At 40.2% G+C, this 21,835-nt stretch overlaps 1 protein-coding gene across 8 annotated transcripts in view; it reads left to right on the top strand.

Annotated features, from left to right (window-relative positions):
• MAN2A1 (mannosidase alpha class 2A member 1) overlaps positions 1-21,835 on the top strand; it is a 126,585-nt gene that overhangs the window by 81,821 nt on the left and 22,929 nt on the right. For all 8 annotated transcript variants that reach the window (XM_030512334.2, XM_030512335.1, XM_030512336.1 and 5 more), the window contains 4 exons: positions 9,619-9,733; positions 14,281-14,414; positions 15,441-15,582; positions 21,462-21,595. In XM_030512334.2, the coding sequence (XP_030368194.1) occupies positions 9,619-9,733; positions 14,281-14,414; positions 15,441-15,582; positions 21,462-21,595 (525 nt within the window). The remainder of the gene's footprint in view (positions 1-9,618; positions 9,734-14,280; positions 14,415-15,440; positions 15,583-21,461; positions 21,596-21,835) is intronic.

Consider the following 21,835-nt stretch of genomic DNA (forward strand, 5'->3'; position numbering starts at 1 on the left):
GAGACTCCTTGATTCCCATCCATAAGCTGATCCATAGACTGGAGAGCCAAGGAGTGATCAGCAGGACCCGCTCACCCTTTAATAGCCCCATATGGCCAGTGCAAAAGTCTAATGGAGAGTGGAGACTAACAGTAGACTATCGTGGCCTGAACGAAGTCACACCACCATTGAGCGCTGCCGTACCGGACATGCTAGAACTTCAATATGAACTGGAGTCAAAGGCAGCCAAGTGGTATGCCACAATTAATATTGCCAATGCATTTTTCTCAATCCCTTTGGCAGCAGAATGCAGGCCACTGTTTGCTTTCACTTGGAGGGGCGTCCAGTACACTTGGAACCGACTGCCCCAGGGGTGGAAACACAGCCCTACCATCTGTCATGGATTGATCCAGACTGCACTGGAACAGGGGCAAGCTCCAGAACACCTGCAATACATTGATGACATCATCGTGTGGGGCGATACAGGGGAAGAAGTTTTTGAGAAAGGGAGGAAGATAATCCAAATCCTGCTGAAGGCCAGTTTTGCCATAAAACGGAATAAGGTCAAGGGACCTGCACAGGAGATTCAATTTTTGGGAATAAAATGGCAAGATGGACGCCGCCAGATCCCCACAGACGTGATCAACAAGATAAGAGCAATGTGTCTCCCAACTAACAAGAAAGAAACACAAGCTTTCTTAGGTGTTGTGGGGTTCTGGAGAATGCACGTCCCAAATTACAGTCTGATTGTAAGCCCTCTCTACCACGTGACCCGGAAGAAGAATGGTTTCAAATGGGGCCCTGAGCAACAACAAGCCTTTGAACAAATTAAACGAGAAATAGTTCATGCAGTAGCCCTTGGACTAGTCCGGGCGAGACCAGATGTGAAAAATGTGCTCTATACCGCAGCTGGGGAGAATGGTCCTACCTGGAGCCTCTGGCAGAAAGCTCCACGGGAGACTCGAGGTCGACCCCTTGGCTTTTGGAGTTGGGGATATAAAGGATCCGAGGCCAGCTATACTCCCACTGAAAAAGAGATACTGGCAGCCTATGAAGGGGTTCGAGCTGCCTCAGAAGTGATCTGAACTGAAGCACAGCTCCTCCTGGCACCCCGGTTGCCTGTGCTGGGCTGGATGTTCAAAGGCAGGGTCTCCTCTACACATCATGCAACTGATGCTACATGGAATAAGTAGGCCGCACTAGTTACACAACGAGCTTGAATAGGAAATCCCAGTCGTCCAGGAATTCTAGAAGTCATCATGGACTGGCCAGAGGGCAAAGATTTTGGGATGTCACCAGAAGAGGAGTTGACGCGTGCTGAAGAGGCCCCACCATATAATGAACTGTCAGAGAGTGAAAAGCAATATGCCTTGTTTACTGATGGGTCCTGCCGTATTGTGGGAAAGCATCGGAGATGGAAGGCAGCTGCGTGGAGTCCCCTGCAACAAGTTGCAGAAACTGCTGAAGGAGAGGGTGAATGGAGTCAGTTTGCAGAGGTGAAAGCCATCCAGCCGGCCTTGGACATTGCTGAACGAGAAAAGTGGCCAGTACTTTATCTCTATACTGACTCATGGATGGTGGCAAACGCCCTGTGGGGGTGGTTGCAGCAATGGAAGCAGAGCAACTGGCAACGCAGAAGTAAACTCATCTGGGCTGCTGCATTGTGGCAAGATATTGCTGCTCGGGTGCAGAACCTGGCGGTGAAGGTACGCCACGTAGATGCTCATGTACCCAAGAGTCGGGCCACTGAGGAACACCAGAATAACCAGCAAGTGGATAAAGCTGCTAAGATTGAAGTGGCTCAGATGGAATTGGATTGGCAACATAAGGGTGAATTATTTTTAGCCCGGTGGGCCCATGACACCTCAGGCCATCAAGGCAGAGATGCAACATATAGATGGGCTCGTGATCGAGGGGTGGACTTAACGATGGACACTATTGCCCAGGTTATTCACGAATGTGAAACATGTGCTGCAATTAAGCAAGCCAAATGGTTAAAGCCTCTCTGCTATGGAGGACGATGGCTGAAGTACAAGTATGGGGAGGCCTGGCAGATTGACTATATCACACTCCCACCAACCCGCCAAGGCAAGCGCTATGTGCCTACCATGGTGGAAGCAACCACGGGCTGGCTGGAAACGTACGCTGTGCCCCACACCACTGCCCGGAACACTATCCTGGGCCTTGAGAAACAAGTCTTGTGGCGACACGGCACCCCAGAGAGAATTGAGTCAGACAATGGGACTCATTTCGGGAACAACCTCATAGACACTTGGGCCAAAGAGCATGGCATTGAGTGGGTATATCACATCCCCTACCATGCACCAGCCTCTGGGAAAATCGAACGGTACAATGGGCTGTTAAAAACTACACTGAGAGCAATGGGTGGTGGGACTTTCAAACACTGGGATACACATTTACCAAAAGCCACCTGGTTGGTCAACAGTAGGGGATCTGCCAACAGGGCTGGCCCAGCCCAATCAGAACTTTTACGTACTGTAGAGGGGGATAAAGTTCCTGTGGTGCACATAAAGAATTTGTTGGGGAAGACAGTCTGGGTTATTCCTGCTTCAGGTAAAGGCAAACCCACTTGTGGAGCTGTTTTTGCTCAGGGACCTGGATATACTTGGTGGGTAATGCGGGAAGATGGGGAAGTCCGATGTGTACCTCAAGGGGATTTGATTTTGGGGGAAAACAGCCAATGAACTCAATTGTACGCTGTTACCTGCTCTACAACACTTTTATAGCCCACCAGCTAGATATCTTCAGGTCGCCAGCAATTGACCCTGACTTCCCTCCGATCATCACCTCAACAAAGAATGAATTTTGAGGAAACCAGACGAGCTCAGCAGTGTCCAGACGAGTTTGGCAGTATCATCAGCAGGCAACAACCCAACACTACATACCGTCCCTCCTGCCCTGAAAGACTACTACAAGAGATGGAGCGTGACATCATGGACTGGATGAGGATGTAAAATCCCCTGAATTTTACAGGATTGGACCATGGACTAGGGAATGATATCTTTCTCTGTGTGTGGGTGTGGGTGTATATATATGTGTATATATGGGACAGGGGTGATGGTGTGTTGAGAGATGTGGGATCTGAGCATGACGTGAATGGTATGGAATAAGGGGTGGATACTGTCCTGGGTTCAGCTATAGCAGTCATTTTTCTCCTTCTTAGTAGCTGGTGCAGTGCTGTGTTTTTTAACTTTCAGCCTGGGAACAACGCTGATAACACCGATGTTTTTAGTTGTTGCTAAGTAATGTTTATTCCAACCAAGGACTTTCTCAGTCTCATGCTTTGCCAGGGAGGAGGGGAAGCCGGGAGGAAGCAGAGACAGGACACCTGACCCAAACTAGCCAAAGGGGTATTCCATACCACAGCACGTCATGCTCGGTATATAAATGGGGGGGAGTTACCCGGAAGGCCCAGATCACTGCTCGGATCGGGCTGTGTATCGGTCGGCGGGTGGTGAGCAATTGTATCCTCTCCCCTTGTTATTTCACTAATCATTATTATCACTGGTGGTAGCAGTAGTGGTTTGTATTATACCTTAGTTGCGGGACTGCTCTTATCTCAACCCGTGGGAGTTACATTCTTCCTATTCTCCTCCCCATCCCTCCGGGAGTGGGGGGAGAAAGAAGTGGGGGAGTGAGCGAGCGGCTGTGTGGTTCTGAGTTACCGGCTGGGCTCAAACCACAACAATTTTCTAAGTCCTTGTGTGTACTTGTGGGAGGATTGGTTACAGGCTGTTTCCTTGAGTTTTGGCTAAGCGGATTTTTTTGTATTCTCCTCACCCCACATATTACAGCAAAATTTGCAAAGAATAGTTGTGTTTCATGTTGGGTCATTTTCCACTGGTATAAGTACAGTTATATGTATTCTTTGCCTCTGGTTGTTTTGTCACCTGATAAGTCTTTTTGTTCCTTTCTTTGTAGTTCTACAATGCTCAGAAATTGGTTTCTTCATCTAGTTTAATAGTCTGTCTCACTATGGTACTTTTGGTCTTGGGCTCTTCTGCCAGTTTTTTTGGAAATGTGGTGCTGTAACATGCTGGGTTTGCAGGCAATGACTTAAAGCCATGTCAGTTTAGAATACTTGACACATACAGTGCAGCTGTAGTCATCAGGCTGTTACGAGTGCATGTCATGTTTTCTGGAGATGACGGTCTGTGTACAAGAATGTACATGGATCTGAGTCTTTTGAGAGGTTCTTTAGATTAGTCATCTTCATGGCTGACTTAAAACCAGCCTTGACTACTGCAAAGAGTGCTTTCTTGCTAAGAAATGATAAGCCGCTAGTACCAGCGCTGAGTTGGACATCAACAGAGACCTGAGTTAATGGCAGTGATTTACACAGTAGTAAATAGAAGGCACATTGAACAACAGTAACTCTTCGTTTCACTGGCAAACATTGCCATGACACAGCTAGACAGCCCCCAGTAAGAATTGTCTCTTGACTATAGGTGATTCTGTCCCTGCTGTCTCTGAAGTGTGTCTCTGAAGTGTGGAAGTAGCTCAGTGGCAGCCTCAGGTCAGGACACCAAGTGTGAAGTCCACAACAGTGCTGCAGAACAGAGGCTCCATGCAGCAGCTGTAGAGATTAGGCAGTGCTTCTACTATGTCTTTGTTATGTTCTGTGAAGTAAACAAAAGCAAGGTACCAGGAATAAAGACAGGCAGTATCTTAATTTTTTAAAACATCAGTGCTACTTAGTCGATTGACAGTGTAATTGAAGTTTGGAAGGAAAGGACTTCCTTGGACCTCACAACAAACACCAGCAAAAGCATCCTGTCTATGAAGGGAAAATATGGTTGTAGCTCTTGTGATTTTGTGAAGGTGTCCAACTCCATAAATCTGTTAGATCGGGGGGGGGAGAGGGGGGGAATCAGTTTTAATGAATTTTGAAATTGTTAAATGTCCATATTTTCTTCTCTGTATTCAAGACAAGTCAGTATGCGATGATGTACTTACTAACCATCTTCAGTATCAGTAGGGACGAGAACAAAAGTTTTTTCCAAAGAGTCAGGTGGTAAATGTTTGGGCTCAATGTGAGTGGTTCATTTTCTTGTTTTACAACTCAATTTTTCAGAATCAAAATGGACTTTTTTGGTAGACCCCAATTGGGAAATTATGATTCTTTCTCAGGCAACTGTGTCTATGCACACATGTATGTACTAGTTGCTGTAAGTACTTATGTATTAACAGAATATTAAGAGGGTTATTTTTTATTGTTCTGCAGGATCTCTAGTGCTAGAGCTTTTCTCCCTTTTTATCTCTTCACACTTTCTCTCCATGGTCGGACTTCCTTTACTGATGATGATCTCTGACTTGCATAGCTGAAGCTGCTGCTACTAGCTTCAAGAAACTTTTTTCACAACAGTCCCTTTTTTAACCTGTTAGGATTACCCGTTGCCTCTATTCCTTGGAGAAGAACACATATCTGAGTTTATCTAAATTCTTGGCCTTCAAACCGAAGGAAAAGATAACGGTACCTTTCCGCATTTTTGTAAGTGAGATTTGGATGTTCCACTGCCCAAAAGAGACTCTCCATTCAGAGTATCCCACTGTATCCACCTTCAGATCTTCTCTCTTGAAGAGACAGAGGATCATCATTCAAGCATAGTATTCTTACTTTTAATGCTTTCCCTGGTTTTGCATGCCTGCTAACAGGAAAAGATAAGTATGCAGGCACCATTACCTCGAGGGTGCTCTCCATACTGAAAAATCATCTCCCTTGAAGTGTCTGTTCTTTTCTCAGTGCTATGTATTTTCCTTAAACATCACATCTATCATTTGAAAATCTGCCCACGTATTGGTGGGGTTGCTTTTGGAGACAAAAGAATTAAAATTACAGCTCTCTCTTTCCGGCCACATAATTCTTATAACACAGTTCTTGAGAACTCATAGTATTTGACCCACCCACCCCTCCTGCGCAGTCTAATCCCAAATGCTGCCAAATGAAGGCAAGTCTGTTACTCAGAAGCAACTTGAAGCTTTTGTCTTGAGTTTGGGGGTTTTGGGTTTTGTTTGGTTTTTTTGTTTGTTTTGGGGTTTTTTTTTGTTTGTTTTTGTTTTGGTTTTTTTGTTTTGTGGGGCGGTTGTTGGGGTTTTTTGTTTGTTTTTTGGTTTTGGGGGTTTTGGTGTTTGGTTTTTTTTTGTCTTTTCAAAACCTCAGGCATATCAAGAGCAATTCAGTCTGTGTTAGAAAACTTTTCTCTGGGCATAGTTTATTTGACTTCCATGCCAACAGAGTGTGCCGCACTGCCAGAAATTTCCAGGCCATACTAAGATGGTTAGTAGTGCTTCACTTGACTGCAAGGGGGAAGGCCCATGCTTCATGCCTTTGGGCTGTGATATTCCATGCCAGTTTCTATGCCAGTAAACCTTCAAGTGAAGGCATCTCTCCAGTTATCCTCTGCCCCTTGGCACTTTGGCACCCAGTTTGAGGCCAAGTATTTTAAGATATCCTAGGGAGCTATGAGATATTATTTTGCTCCAAGTATTCCCTTAAAATTTCTAGCTCGCTCTCCCCCTGCACTGATTTCAAGGTGAGGTTGTCATATTTCTCTTGAATATGAGTACTGAAAAATAGTTTCTGGACCCTTTGACCCATTGTTCTGTTGTTCTTGTTCTGTTTCTGAAAATACTGCTTTCCAGGCTCAACAAAACCTGCCACAGCAGACTGCTGAATCTCATGTAACGGAACTTGTTCGAGGGAAGGTGAAGGGAACAAGCAGATTTTACAGTGACTATTAATTTTAACTGTTTGAGAGGTGGACTCTTGAGACTACCACTGGGTATGAGACCCAAATATTTTTATTTCTAATTTAAGGTCTGATTAATCATAGAATCCTTCCTGCTGGGAGGTCATTTAGTCCAGGCTCCTACTCAAAGGCAGAGTAAATAGTGAATTCAGACCATGGCATTTATCCAGTTAGTTTTTCAGATAGCTCTGTCATTGTTTGTTCCTTCCACTTAAAAGGGAAAGTGGTGTGTGTGAGTAGTAAGAGGCCTATTTCTGCATCTTAGTCACTTTCACATCAAAAGTATCTTCGTATTTCAGATCCAGGACTGGGATCGTTTCACAGGCGTTTGTGCATCTGACCAAGGGTCTTTACAATGATACTAGAGTAAATGCTCATTCAATGCATAAAGATGTTTTCCTGCTTAAAATCCTGATTCACTGAAATGTTTTCAGTGTGGCAAACCTGGTCAATTATCTTGTTATAGATTCTGAACTCAGTGTGTCTCCAGATGACTATCAAGAAATCACCTTCTAGAATTAATGCTTTTCTAGGCACTAAATATGAATTTAGAGGCTTCCATATTCTCTCAGCACCATATTTTTTTCTTCAATTTTTCTGCTTACCCAACAATCAGGAAGCAACAGGCATCCTTGAGAACTCAAATATGCATACTATCTCCACTGTATCAGCAAGAGTTGTCTAACTCCCAAAAGCATTGATAGGCTGTGCATTTGTAACTCTTCCTTCCTCATTTGTACCTTTTCCCCATATTGTGTCTGAATTAGAGGCTTGCAAACTGGTTTGATATATTTCTCTCAATACATGTGCTATTAGAATCACAAATTATGATTTAAAAAAATTAGTTTCAGACAATATCTGCAAAATGACAATTCCTTTGCTTTTCTATCACCTCATATTTCCATGTAGTTCCCATATATCTTCAACTCCGGAGCAGATCTGACTGTATGAGCAGCTCTGGTGTATGAACTTAGTGTTTGTGCCAATATCCTAGAACCTGAGAACCATTAAATGTATCTCATTTCTGCTTTCTACTTTTATGGAAACGATGTATTTTGGTAGTTGTTGTCAATGTGTCATGGTTTAAACCCAGCCGGTAACTCAGAATCACACGGCAGCTCGCTCACCCTCCTCTTTCTTCCCCTCCTCTCCCAGAGGGATGGGGAGGAGAACTGGAAGAATGTAAATCCCATGGGTTGAGATAAGAACAGTCCAGTAACTAAGGTATAATACAAAACTACTACTGCTACCACCAATAATAATAATCATAAGGGGGGCTTAAACCACAACACAATGTCATCATCATGTTTTATACTAGTAAGTTTGATGGAATGGAGTTCCTTCATTATTATTTGTTGTTGTTTTAAAAATGTAATCCAGGTAATTTTTTTCTTTTTTTTTTTCTTTTTTTTTCTTTTTTTTTTTTTTTTTAATTACGGCACAGCATTTTGCATTCCTTTGTCTCTTATCCAGCATCTCTTCATTTTGCTGGTTTGGTCCTGGATAGCTCCAGTGAAATTATCTGGATAAAACATTACTGTAAGATCACCAGTAGAAAATCCCTCTCTTCCTAAAACAACCTATCTTACCAAAGTGTAAACAACTGTGATTCCTTTCCAGACTCCTGTGCAAAGTATTCCTGTAGATGATAGCTGCAGAATTCACTCTCGGAGCTTGGTCAAAATTTTTATTTAACAGGGTTCTGTCTGAAGCTTTAGGAATAAATATGTGAGTAGAAAGGCAGGCTTAGAGTCTTTGAAAGTCACTTTCAGTTTCTTCTTTTTTTTATAGTATTTCTTGAATATGCATACAGTTACATGCTTGAAGAAGAAGATAGGATGATATGGATCTGTACTTGTTCTTCTCTGACTTTTGTCTCTGTGTGTGTAATCTTTATTTCCTCTCTTCCTCACAATACTTTTGATTTTTGATTTTCTTGCTGATGAAGAATGAGCATTCTCTGTCCTCCTTCAATATTGGTACATACAGGAGGAAGACAACCACCCTCTAAAAGCTTTCTGCTTAGATCACTTCTAATAACATGTTTTTCGAATGGTTTGTTGGCAGGTTTTTCAATGAAGTCATTATTCGTTGTTGTTGCCCTATAGTAGTAATTGCATGTGTCGTATTTTCAGTTTTGGCTTTGTACGCACTTAATATTTAACCTATTTTTACCTTTGTACACATCCATGTATTTCTATATAGTGTATACTGTTCAGTTTGAGATCAGCTGTCTCAAAAAGAAGTCATTGTTTGCTTAGCTGGTAGTCATACTGCAAAATAATTTTCTTCATCTCTTTAATTTGGCTATGGATAGATGGAATTTCTTCTAGTCTTTGAGAGACATTAGTAAGAAGCCAATATTCCTTTTGAGGACACTTAATGGTTTCCAGCTCTACCCTGCATTCCAGGGGGCTCCCATGGCAACTGTAGCTGCTTTTGACGAAGAAAAAGCCTCTTCTTTTACTTTCAAAGGGATATGCAAACTGATGCACAAGACAGTGTAGAGGAATCTTTCCTCACGCAGTGTGCACCACTGATGCAGTAGACTATGAGCAAACCAAACAGACACTTAAAACATCTGCCATAGGATACAAAACTACAGTATTTGATTACTGGTTAGCAAGTATAATTTTGCCAGCAAGCAAGATCAATCCAGATGTTTGCAAATATTAATACTTGTGTTTGTCTGTAGGCCTCGTATCTCTTAATCTTCATAAAAAACTGGTGAGATATGTAATGAGGGTTATCCTAATTTTAGCTAAAGCTGAATTTCAGGTTGTATTTTTTAAATAATTTAATTAATTAGCACTACTTTTATGCAAAGCTTTCAACATAATTATTCCAACTTTCTTTTTTCTTTTTGTAGCCTTATATTTTTACAGACCCACCTACCATAAGAGTTGCTTATGGAAGGATTTTCTCAGAAGTTGTATGTTTTTTCCACCATGTGACACATACCATGCGGCTCTATAAAGTCCAGGGTAAGAATTGTAATATTTTGTCTGTCTTGGTAGTTATTTTTCCTTACTATAGTCTTGGCTCCTACCTGCAAGAGGGTCCTGAACTTTACTGGGCCATCTGAATGCTGTAGGTAGCTGTAAATTATGAAAATGACAAGAAAAATTTAGAAGTATCTCGGAGATTATATAAAAACATAGTTTCTTTTGTAGCTTCAAACTTACTGATGGAGGTACAACAATATCTTCTCTGAAGTCGCAAAAAATGTAAAGATATTTCTTAGGAGCATTAATAGTGAAGTCTGGCTTACTCCACAACTGTAGGCATGCTTTAGTTACCTGTGAGCTTCCTCTTTATGTCAATTATCTGCTTGGAAGATCTTGTGACAGAATCAGCAGTAAATGCCAGTTTAATTGACTCCTGAACTGAAATGAATGTAACTTCATTTCAGTTTTGCTTGCTTTTCCTTCAATGAGGCTTGCATTTTTTTGTTTCTATACTGTTCAACAACTGATTTCCAAGAAAATTATAGAACAGTAACTTTATAGAAATTGTACCCTTCCAAACTTGATGATTAAATTGGCCAGAGAAAAATGAAAAAGAGGGAGGAAATCGTGGTGCAATTATATGAAGTAATTTTCCTGAAAATTGACATAAATGCTGAAGGGTATTGTTTTGTAATTGAAGTGGGAAACACATATTTTTAGTTGTTCATCTATTTGTATTTACTGGAATTTTTCTGAAATACAGAAACATTGGCTGAATATTTTCAACACTTGAAGGAACTTACACAAGCTTTATATTACCATTAACTTTACCGTAGTGTCAAAATTGCCTGTGTGTTTTTAAAAATCTTACTTATAATATTTAATTATTTTTCTAAATACCTTCAAAGACATATAATTGAGCTATAAGTACTTTGAAAGTCTCCCTTGCTCTTTTCCTTGTCTTTGTAGTCACAAAACTCATGTGGTTCGGGGTTTTTTTTTAGTTGTAATATATTTTTTTTTATTCAGATACCTGATTTTTTTATTACATAAGTGCATGCTTTGAAGTTTGAAGTTCCTAAGCTTACTTATATGGCATATAATGTCTAGAGTTAAGTTGCCAGCTCACCTGATGCAGTAATTCTGAATGAAACTGTAGATCACATTCCTTACGAAGACAAACCAAGATGTTGTATAGTAATTTCTTGTTGAAGATCCGAAGGAAATATGTTTATATTCAAAAATATATTTTTTTATGTGACTAGTATGTAGAATGGGCTTAAATCAAAATAAAAAGTACCTTGACGTCAAGATGCACCAGGTTGCCAAAAATGTGAAAAGAAAGTTACTTTGCTGTGTGGGTTTTGGTAAATTAAGCTTCTTACTAGGGAGGGAACATATATAAGGAGGATGTTTACTGTAATGAAGGGGAGTAAAAAGCCTGAAAAGTCTCCTTCTTGGCTAAGGTGAGGTTGGTTGGTTTTGTTTTAAATGGATTTCTTTGTAGTCTCATGTTTTTTGTTTTAATTCATTAGTAAGTGCATGCCAGAAGTATTATACTTCCATTTCACAGTTCACAGAAAATGAGTTATCAGTGAAAATCACCTGCTTGCCAATTCCTAACAGCAGTTTAACTTTCATTTTGAGTGCACTATCTAGGGCTTTTTCATCCCTTTTTTGGACAATTTTTGGTTCATCATACTGTTTCAATACTTAAACCATTACCTATCCGGTTATCATGGTGAAGTCCTGCAGCATGCTCTCAGCTTTTACAAGGAAAAATGATGCAATTATTTACATATTTTCTTTATTTACTTTTATGGTATGTTTTTATTTTAATTTCTTTCTATGAAATGGCCTTTTTCAAAGTTTAAAAATGGATGACTTTACGTCATTGTTTTGCTGAGGTATGCTTCCTGGGATTTGTAACTGAAGTTATTTTTATAGTATTACTTCAATTAAAACAAGTTTTACTAGATATGTACAGTAACAAAGCATGTGTGGAGAAATACATATGTGTATGTGTACACATACATTTTGTTTTTAAATAAAGATGTGATACTCCTATTGTAACCTACCTTCTTGCCAGGGAGTGGAAAGCTTGATTGTGTGGCTAATCCAGCTGTTGGACAGTACTTATAAGTCTTACGGCTTCTTCAGCAATTTTGCTTTCGCAGTTTTGGCTTTAGAATCCTGTTGATTCTGAGCAGAAAATACTCTGGCTTGACAACTCTGTACAGCAATTTACCTTTTTAACCTTTTCTGCTTCTATTGGCATCTTGATTTTGATACCAGAATGATTGTTAATATTTTCATCGGAAGATTCATATGTTTCATTATCTTCATAATCGAATTTTTATATTATGTAGTAGAAAAGAGCTGAGAGTAAGTCATCGTCTGGTCATTTTAAAATTGTGAACTAAAATATTGTATCCTTGATCAATGTATTCGTGCTTTAATAGTCCTACTTTAAAATAGTTGGAAAATCTATGACCAAGAGCATCAGAAGTGAAACATATAGATCCATGTTTTCCAGATGAGGTCTCAGAAAATAGAAATGATTACCTGAATTGAGTGTTTTTCATTTAGCTCTGTATTATAATAGCCATTGGTAAATGTTAACATTTTAACAATTGCTGGTACTGCTGCAGTTGGCACTCAGATTTTAAAAACTATTAGGTGACAAAATCACAACCCTGACTGCATTTTACATAAATAATAACATAAATTATGTAAATTTTACATAAATAATGACATAAAAGCTGAAGCAAGCAGACACTTTCAGTGTTTGTCAGGGTCTGACTGGAGAAAACCCCAGTGTTGGACCTATTTCATTCGTGATCCCAAGAGTGAAATTAAGACGCAAATGAGGTCAAGTACCATAATCCATCAGTTTATTACAAAAAGACAATTATTATAAAAAGAAAATTATTATAAAAAAGAGATAGTGATAGGACAGACCAGAGAAGAGAGATAAAAATGAAGCAAGAATTTGGGGTGCAGAGAGAGGTAGTCACCACTGTGGATCCAGCAGTGTCCCAGGGTCCATCATTGTCACCCTCGGTGGTGGGAGTCCTCCAGGGTCCGTAGTCTGCATCAGAGGAGAGTGGCCCCAAGGGTCCATAGTAGTCATTGGAGATGGGTGTCCCCAGGCATCCGTAGTAGTCAGTGGAGGTGGTGTCCCCGTGGAGAGTGTCCTAGTGGAGGGTCCCGTTTCAGTTCCTCACACCCTTCTCTCAGGCAATGGACGTTGGGATCTTAACTCCTCCCACCCATCTCTCAGACAATGGACGGTGGAATCCCATCTCAGCTTCTCATACCAATCTTTGAGACAACGGACAGTGAAGTCTGATTTCAGTTCAGTCTCTCGCAGCATTCCATGGCGTAAAGTTCAGAGTGTTTGATTCAGATTTCAGCAAAGACCTTAAGGAAACTATTCCAACATGTTCTCAAAAACTGTTAAAATCATTCAAAAACTGTATGTGTAGAACGAAAAAGAAGTCCTAACCTCTGTCCACGTGCTTCAGAATCTAGGAATATTATTCAAAAGTATTTTGTCTTTCTGCAATAGATTCTATAGTTCAGGACCCAAAATGATGTGCAATGCCTCTGGGTCTTTTCAGTTGACAGACAGTGAACTTTTGGGGGGGGGGGGGGGGGGAAATAAAAAAATAATGGCATCTAAGATTTTTAAATACTGTCAAGTTTTAAAGAACTAAGTTGGTTAATCAGTCCCTTACTTTCTACCATCTTCTGTTTACAATCTGTCAGACGAGCACAATGTAATCTGTAATCTCACTACAAAGAGGTATTTCGTATCTATTCTGCTTGGCAGAATTTTTTCCACAATTGTTAGTCTCATTAGACTACAGAAAGGGTAGAAGTGGTTATGCTGAATGATGGCATGATTCCAGTCCAAACTGTATCTCACTGTTTGAAATGGTCAGGTTATTATGAAAGGTATTCGATCTTCAGTGTGAAGCACTGTAGAAAAAAATATCTCTGAACATCTGTCTGCATTTCAGTTACTTAATCCTTATTTTAATAATTATGCATCTGTTCCCTGTCAACAAAGACTTGTGTCCTGGTTATGGTTATGTGCAACTACTTAATTCACTGTCCCCATTTTGGTTAAAACAGCTGACTGGCTTAGTGGAACAGTTGCTGCCAAGACTGTGGTAGCTTCATTCTTGCCTGTGAGTGGTGACAGCCGCATAAGAGTCAGGAAGAGCGGTAAATGACTAGGTCTTGCTCCAGTGTATTAAGTGCTAAACACAGCACTTAATAGTTATGTGCTATTTCCCACTGATTTTCTGGAACCCACATTGGTTATTATCATGAATTGCTTCTGTTCTACTTAGATGAGGGTTCAAACTCTCTGTTCCATGAGTACTGAATCAGAAGTACTGCTGTATCATATGGTACATAACTGAACCGGCTTCAAGTATTTGGTTAAATACAACAGAAAAGAAAAACTAGCAGGGGTAAACTAGGTCACTGTGTCCTGGGAGCACAGCCATTCTTATATATGTGGCAATCACTTTTTAAAATTGAGAGATTTTAAATGCATCTTTTTTATGTAGGTTTGGAAGGCCAGTCTGTTGAAGTTTCCAATATTGTGGATATTAGAGGAGAATATAATCGTGAGCTTGCAATGAGAATTTCATCTGACATAAACAGTGAAAATAAATTCTATACTGATCTTAATGGATATCAGGTAATTATAGTCTGTTAATTATAAAAGTCTAGGGTATCAGGTTTTGGCTGTCTTAATACTTCTGATTGTAAAGAGTTTGAGTCAAATTTAATCAAACTCTCACATTAAACTCCACTAATCATTTTAAAGGAAAGCTTTAAAAATGTATGCATTATAAAATTTGATTTAAATGAGATAAAGTAGCAACTGTTTTCTTTCAGGAATTTTGTTAAATATTCCTTTATATCCTTTTTAATATAAGAATTGTAATACAGCAAGTTATGACAAGCTACCATGTAGTTGCTTGTATATCTGCGTGCCTGCTTTCCCCTCTTCTTTGTCTATTTAACTAGAGGCCTTCGGGTAGCACAACACCAGATGTGCATAAGGTCCAGCAGCTCAGACCTAGCGAACAACTGCTTGCTGCTGTGGTGGAAATAAGTGATGTATTTTGAAGTGTAATAACTTCTCCTATTAGTAATGTGTTGTGTGAAATACAGTGTGACTATTTTCTTATCTTGGACTCCACAGCACATACGAAAGACAGAAATTTTTCTTTTACTTATCTTCTTTTGTTGCTAAAAATAGTTTTGCAAATAAATTGAAAACCATGCCCGCTGGATAAGAGACTACTTTTTTCCAGTTAGTGTGTAGTACTGCATTTTGCTGGAGACAGAAAAATGAATATTTAAACTTGAAAATAATTTTAATACTACTACTCATTTATCATGTACTATTCAAGAATTCCACTAGCTCTTTTATAAACCAACAATTCATTTTCTTCTACCTTGAATGTATTCGCTGCTTGGTCTCTAGAGGAGAAAATTTTTTCTCTCATTCTTTAACTGTGATTGTTCCTTTTTTGTAGGTTCCCTTGATGAATCTAAAAGTACATTGAGGTTATCATTTCCAAAGTGGTAATTTTAGCCACAAATCTCCGAAAAGCTAAATAATACAGTCAAGTGAGGGCATTGGTGCCATAAATGTCTGAAAAGGTTACATGCATAGAAAGAATGTGTTTTATTTAAGTTCATGTTCATACTGCAGATCCAGCCCAGACTGACGATGAGCAAGTTACCTCTTCAAGCGAATATCTATCCTATGACTACAATGGCTTATATCCAAGATGCTGGCATTCGTTTGACACTTCATTCAGCTCAGTCTCTAGGTGTTGCAAGCTTGAAAAATGGTAAGTGTAAGATGATAGATATTATAAAGGCCTATCCTTCATGATTGTCTGAAATAGTTAGTTCAGAGATTACCGTACATACTAACATTTGAGGAAATCTGTTTCTCCAACTCTGACAAGTTTTAGAATATGTCAATAAGGGAGGACGTAGAGGTTGTTCCCACATGAGATCCTGTCATCTTCAATGGAAGATCTGTCTCAAACTAGAGACAGAGGAAAGAAATTATGAAAAAAACAAAATGAGCAATAAATTGGCAGAAAAAGGTATTTTTCACCGAAGAACTCTGATGGAACTCAAGAGTGAAACAGTGAAATTAAGTACTTTATTCTATTTTGTACTGCTGTAGTAGCAGAGGGCTTAAGATGGATAAAGTGATGCTGATCATGTGTTTTAATTTGTTTGTTTGCTTTAAGGTATAAAGCACTAGTCTAAAGATATATGCAGTATAGCCTAACATCCTTGTTGAGGTAAACAACAGCAGGTTTTCTAAGACTACAATTAGTGAAATAAAGGATAAAAATTACCCTTGATAATAATCAACATACTTCCTCTGAAGCAAAACCATACTTCGCAAATTTAATGGAGTACTTTGAGAGACTTGATGAGTATCTTAACAAGTAAAATGAATTCATTTTAAGAATTCCAAAAGGATGCAGTCTTGTCCCTCAAGGCAGAGAAAGCTAGGATGAATGACCTGGAGGGATGGAAAGAGTGTAGTCAGTTGTTCAGTCTATACTGCTACTGGTATGAAGGGGCATTCATACAAAGCTAGCAAGTAGTGGGAAAATAAGGTATGCAATTTGTAATTTAAGATGTATAATTCCTTGCTATAATATATTGTGAGTTTATATGGTTTTGAAAAACAATGAAATGCATACTTTGGAGAAAAAAAGCCTATCGAAAACTATGCCAAAATGTACTTCCCAGTTTCTTTACAGAAAAATATCATATTAGTGTTTATTCCGGCAAAAGGTGAATACTGCACTAGATTGATGGAAGTATTAGCAAGCGTAATTCATTTTAAGGCAAAGAATTAACACTGGCCTGTAGACCAGTGCTTTAATGAAGCCATGTTGGAAATATCAGGCTTTTGTTCCAATACTACCTGAAACAAGACCCAAACCACCTTTTTTTTCATGCCTTCCACTGGGAGAAGCCAAATTCCCTTTGGCCTGATCTTGTGAATGACCTTGGTACCGCCAAATGTTTGTAGGCTCTTGTTGGGTACTGGAAACTAGTGTGCAGAAGCTCTCTTACCTTGTAGTGGTGTCTGTCTGTGTTCATTAACAGTCCTAGCCTCTGCATCACAGAATAATGCAACATCTAGTGCACGTTCACAGCCCAGAAAGCCAACCGTATCCTGGGCTTCATCAAAGGAGGTGCGACCAGCAGGTCAAAGGAGGTGGTCCTCCCCCTTTACTCTGCTTTTGTGAGACTCCACTTGGAGTACTGTGTGCAGTTCTGATGTCCTCAACATAAGAAGGACATGGAGCTGTTGGAGCAAGTACAGAGGAGGCCACGAGGGTGATAAGAGGGCTGGAGCACCTCCCGTGTGAGGACAGGCTGGGAAAGTTAGGGCTGTTCAACCTAGAGAAGAGAAGCTGCATGGAGACCTCATAGCAGCCTTCCAGTGTCTGAAGGGGGCCTATGAGGATGCTGCAGAGGGACTATTCATCAGGGACTGTAGTGATGGGACAAGGGGTAACGGGTTCAAACTCAAACAGGGGAAGTTCAGGTTAGATTTAAGGAAGATGTTCTTTATTGTGAGGGTGGTGAGGCACTGGAACAGGTTGCCCAAAGAAGTGATAAATGCTCCATCCCTGGCAGTGTTCAAGGCCAGGTTGGACAGAGCCTTGGGCAACATGGTTTAGTGCGAGGTGTCCCTGCCCATGGCAGGGGGGTTGGAACTAGATGATCTTAAGGTCCTTTCCAACCCAAACCATTCTATGATCTAAGCCCACGAAACCTCCAATCTCTGTCTTCATGTTATGGAAGCTAAGGCTAGCACTGTTTGACATACTGCAGTTAAGTATTAGTAAGGTACTGGCTTTCTGTGAGCATTCATTTCAACTCAGTCAGAGGACATTAGAGGCTTTTTCCCTACTCCAGTTAAATAAAAAAGCAAAAGATGTATCGCATACCTGGTCATGGCATCAATTTCTTAACTATGTCAGTCCTTGGCAAACTCAGTCATGCAAGGTTAATAATTAGTTAGCAACATCAACTATTTACTCCTCCTCCACTAGGAAAAAAAAAAAAAAAGGGAAGAGAATGTATTCATCTGACTTGTTCTCATTAGGTAATATTTTATGAAATGACTATTTACTACCTTTGTTCTGAGCACATGTTGGACTCCTTAAAAGAGAATAAAAATGAAGCTGAAGGTTCTGTGGCTACTGAAAGTCATATGCTTCATGACACTTCTTTTGAAGGCCCTTCAAGATCTCAAAGGGATCCTGGAATAAAATTAAAAAACATTGCAATTTAGCCAAGTGCCTTCAGTAACTGTGTGTCTCTGTGTCCAAGACTGTGTGACTGAAAGCATAACCCACCACCTGAGATTAGTATCAACAGATGGTTGTTTCTTATCTCATTCTTGGATTAGAGACAGGTTCCTTACTATGGAGCAGTTACTTGCTCTTATGCTATCAGGTGATCTCAGCAGTACGGAGTAGGTTTTCTCACTGTACTGTTGTCAGTCCTCAACATCAGCTTCTGAGAGACTTGATCAAAACTGTAAAATACATATGCCACAGATTTATTTCTACTTCCTACTTTGTCTCTTCCCATTTATGGGATTGGATGTATCATCATTTTTTAATGTTAGATGCTGAACATTCTCCATCTTGTAAGTTCCATCCAGTTCTGCTCTAATTTCCTATTTAGTGGATTATCCTCCATGCCCCAGGGAAGACCTCCAGATAGATGGGATTCACCACTGTCATTTAGAGTTGGACTTCCCTGCAGTCTGATCGATAATTAATGGGGTGAAAGGATTACTTACATCCTGAACCCTAATGCAATAAATTACATCTTTTTCAAGCCAGAAATATCTTTAAACCAATCTTTTTGTTTGGTCTTCTTTTGAAATTTTGTTGTTGTTGTTGTTTGTTTGGGGTTTTTTTTATCTTTGACTTTAGCAAGCACTGATTAGTTTGTATTTGCTGTTCACAATCCCCTTAAGAATCATAAAGCTTTATTTTGTCAGCCTTCATTATCCTAGCTTATTAAAGAATGCTGGAAATGCAGTTAAGTAGTTTTTTATTTAAATCTTCTAAGTTCTGTTTGAAAACTTTGACAAAATTTTGTCATAGGTAAGTCTTTCTTACTGTGGTTTTGGATTTATCATACCTGTTTGTCAACCCATGTTCATACAGCAGTCCACAAAGACCATCAATTTGAGGCAGAGTCCTATCCTTATACCTTAATTCAAAATGCTGGTTTGTTTCTTAATCATTTCCAGCTGACTTCTATCCTGGTACACAAAATCTGGTTTTACTTCAGGGAAGGGAAGAACAAGTGTTTAGGAAAATTGGATAAGTATTTGTAGAACAATGAAGAAGCATAAAAGAGACCAGCTTACTAAGCAGCCTTATCTGGTAGCTTAAACTGTGCGTTTCTTATTTAGGAAACAAAGACTTCAGTCTGCCAGTTTCGTTTAGGAAATCGGTACAGTTGTTTGAAGATTCAGTGTGCAAAAACCGTAACAGCATTAATTACATGCCTTGAACTGATTTCCTTCTGGAGATACAAACTTGAAAAATACAAATATCATCTTCCATAAGGCTATTTATGATTTAATGTCATGCTTAAAGAGCTATTCTTAATGGCAATTCTACAGTTCAGTATAAACTTAGAACTTCATACTTGGTGTTCACCTGGTGCAAGGTACTTTCATACTCCCACAAGTGAAAACACTCTTAACAAGGAGAGATTGTAGGTGTTTATATACTATATTGCCTACATGGTTTTGCTATGTCCACAATATCCACTGAGGGTGTTAAGAGAGCTGGCTGATGTCCTTGAGAAGCTGCTGTCCATAATCTTTGGGAAGCCATGGAGATCGGGGGACATTCCAGAAGACTGGAAGAAGGCAAATGTCGCCCCCATCTACAAGAAGGGCTCCAAGGAGGATCCAGGAAGTTACAGGCCCATCAGTCTTAAAACAGTCCTTGGGAAAATTATGGAGTGAATCATCCTAGTGGCTATCAGAAGTCAAATGAAGCACATGATTGGGAAAAGCCAGCACAGATTCTCTGTGGACAAATCACACTTGACAAACCTGATCATCTTCTAGGACGAAGTAACCTGCTCAGTTGATGCGGGGCGAGTGGTGGACATTGTCTGCCTGGATTTCTCCAAGGCTTTTGGTACACTTTCCCACAGCCTTCTCCTAGAGAAGCTCTAGACAAGTGGTCAGTGCTGCTGACCGACTGCACCCTGAGGGTGGTAGTGAACATTGCCAGCTGGTGACCTGTCACCAATGAGGTCCCCCAGGGATCAATATTGGGCTCAATGCTGTTCAGTGTCTTCATAAGTGTTCTGCATGGTCGGATCAAATGTACCATGACCAAGTTTGCCGATGATACCAAAGTGAATGGGTAAGTGGACATTTTGGAAGAGAGAGCCACCCTGCAGGATGACCTGGATAAGATTGAAGAGTGGACTAACCAAGGACCTTATGAAGTTCAACAAGGACAAGGTCATGCACCTGGACAAACCCAATCCAAGAGCGCAGCTCTGCGGAAAGAGACCTGGGGATGCTGGTAGACAACCAGCACAATAGGAGTGATCAGTGTGCAGCTGTGGCAAAGAAAGCCAACAGGGTGCTGGGTTACATCAACAAAAGCATCACCAGCAGAGACAAAGCTGTCATTATCCCACTCTACTCAGCACTTGACAGGCCACATCTGGAATACTGTGTTCAGTTTTGGTCCCCGCTATACAAAAAAGATGTGGACAGTCTGGAAAGGGTCCAGAGAAGGGCCACAATGGTCAGAAGACTGGGAAGCCATATGAGGAAAGGCTGAGAGAACTGGGTTTGTTCAGCCCAGAGAAAAGAAGGCTCCGGGGAGACCTTGTCACCATGGTCAAGTATTTAAAGGGTGGCTACAAAGGAGATGGAGACTCCCTGTTTACAAGGAATCACATGGAAAAGACAAGGGGTAATGGGCACAAAATATCTCTGGGGAGATTCCAACTGGACACGAGGCAAATTTTTCACAATGAGAACAATCAGCCATTAGAATAATCTCCCCAAGGAAGGGGTGGATTCCCCAACAATGGACACTTTTAAGATTCAGCTGGACAGGGTGCTGGCACATCTAGGTCATTGCTTTGCCAAGAAAGGCAAATGATCCTTGAGATCACTTTCAACCTAATGTTCCATGGTTCTAATGTTCTATGATTCCTTCTGCCTCCAACTGTGAAACAAAAACAAAAACGGAAAGGAATGTATCTGGGCACTCTTTAATGGAGCATAAGATGATGACAGTTCCTCTACAGAAGGTCCATACAGCTGCAGCTACTTGGGCTGATTCTCCTCTTTGATGCTTGATGTGCCACGTATTCTTGTTACAGATACTAGTTAATAGTAGTAACTTTTCATGTTAAACTTGTATTTAGACTCTTGATAAAAATTTGCAGGACCTTCTGCTGAAAGGCTTGTGAACATTTTTTGGAAGAATATCAATAGCCAAAGCCCAAAGTTATTAATTGTTTTCATAATCAGTCCTAACAATATTGATCTGCTATTACTGTTCCATATGCAAGACAAAAATTGTGATTCTTTAAGTTATATTTCAGGGTATTTTTGTTGTATTTAGTAAAAGCTTTACATATTCTATTTACCAGTATAATCCTTGTATTGCTCTTTTAGGTCAACTAGAAGTGATCATGGACCGTCGACTTATGCAGGATGACAACCGTGGCCTTGGACAAGGTGTCCAAGATAACAAGATTACAGCTAATGCCTTCCGACTTCTGCTGGAAAGAAGACATGGAATAGATGTGGTAAAATTCATTGTCTGGATTTTTCTGGCTAATTAAGATTTAAACATTTGTGTTGCAGCAGTAACTCAGTGAAGACATTATTCCATGAGCAGTAAAACTAAGGAAACATAGCTTGCAAGGGAATCTTGTCAACTTGCTTGCATATTCTTATTGTAAAGACTTAATCTTTCACAACAGGTTGCCTAGAGAGGTGGTGGATGCACCATCCCTGGAGACATTCAAGGCTAGGCTGGATGTGGT

Source organism: Strigops habroptila, chromosome Z, assembly GCF_004027225.2.
Source record: "Strigops habroptila isolate Jane chromosome Z, bStrHab1.2.pri, whole genome shotgun sequence".
Lineage (NCBI taxonomy): Eukaryota > Metazoa > Chordata > Aves > Psittaciformes > Psittacidae > Strigops > Strigops habroptila.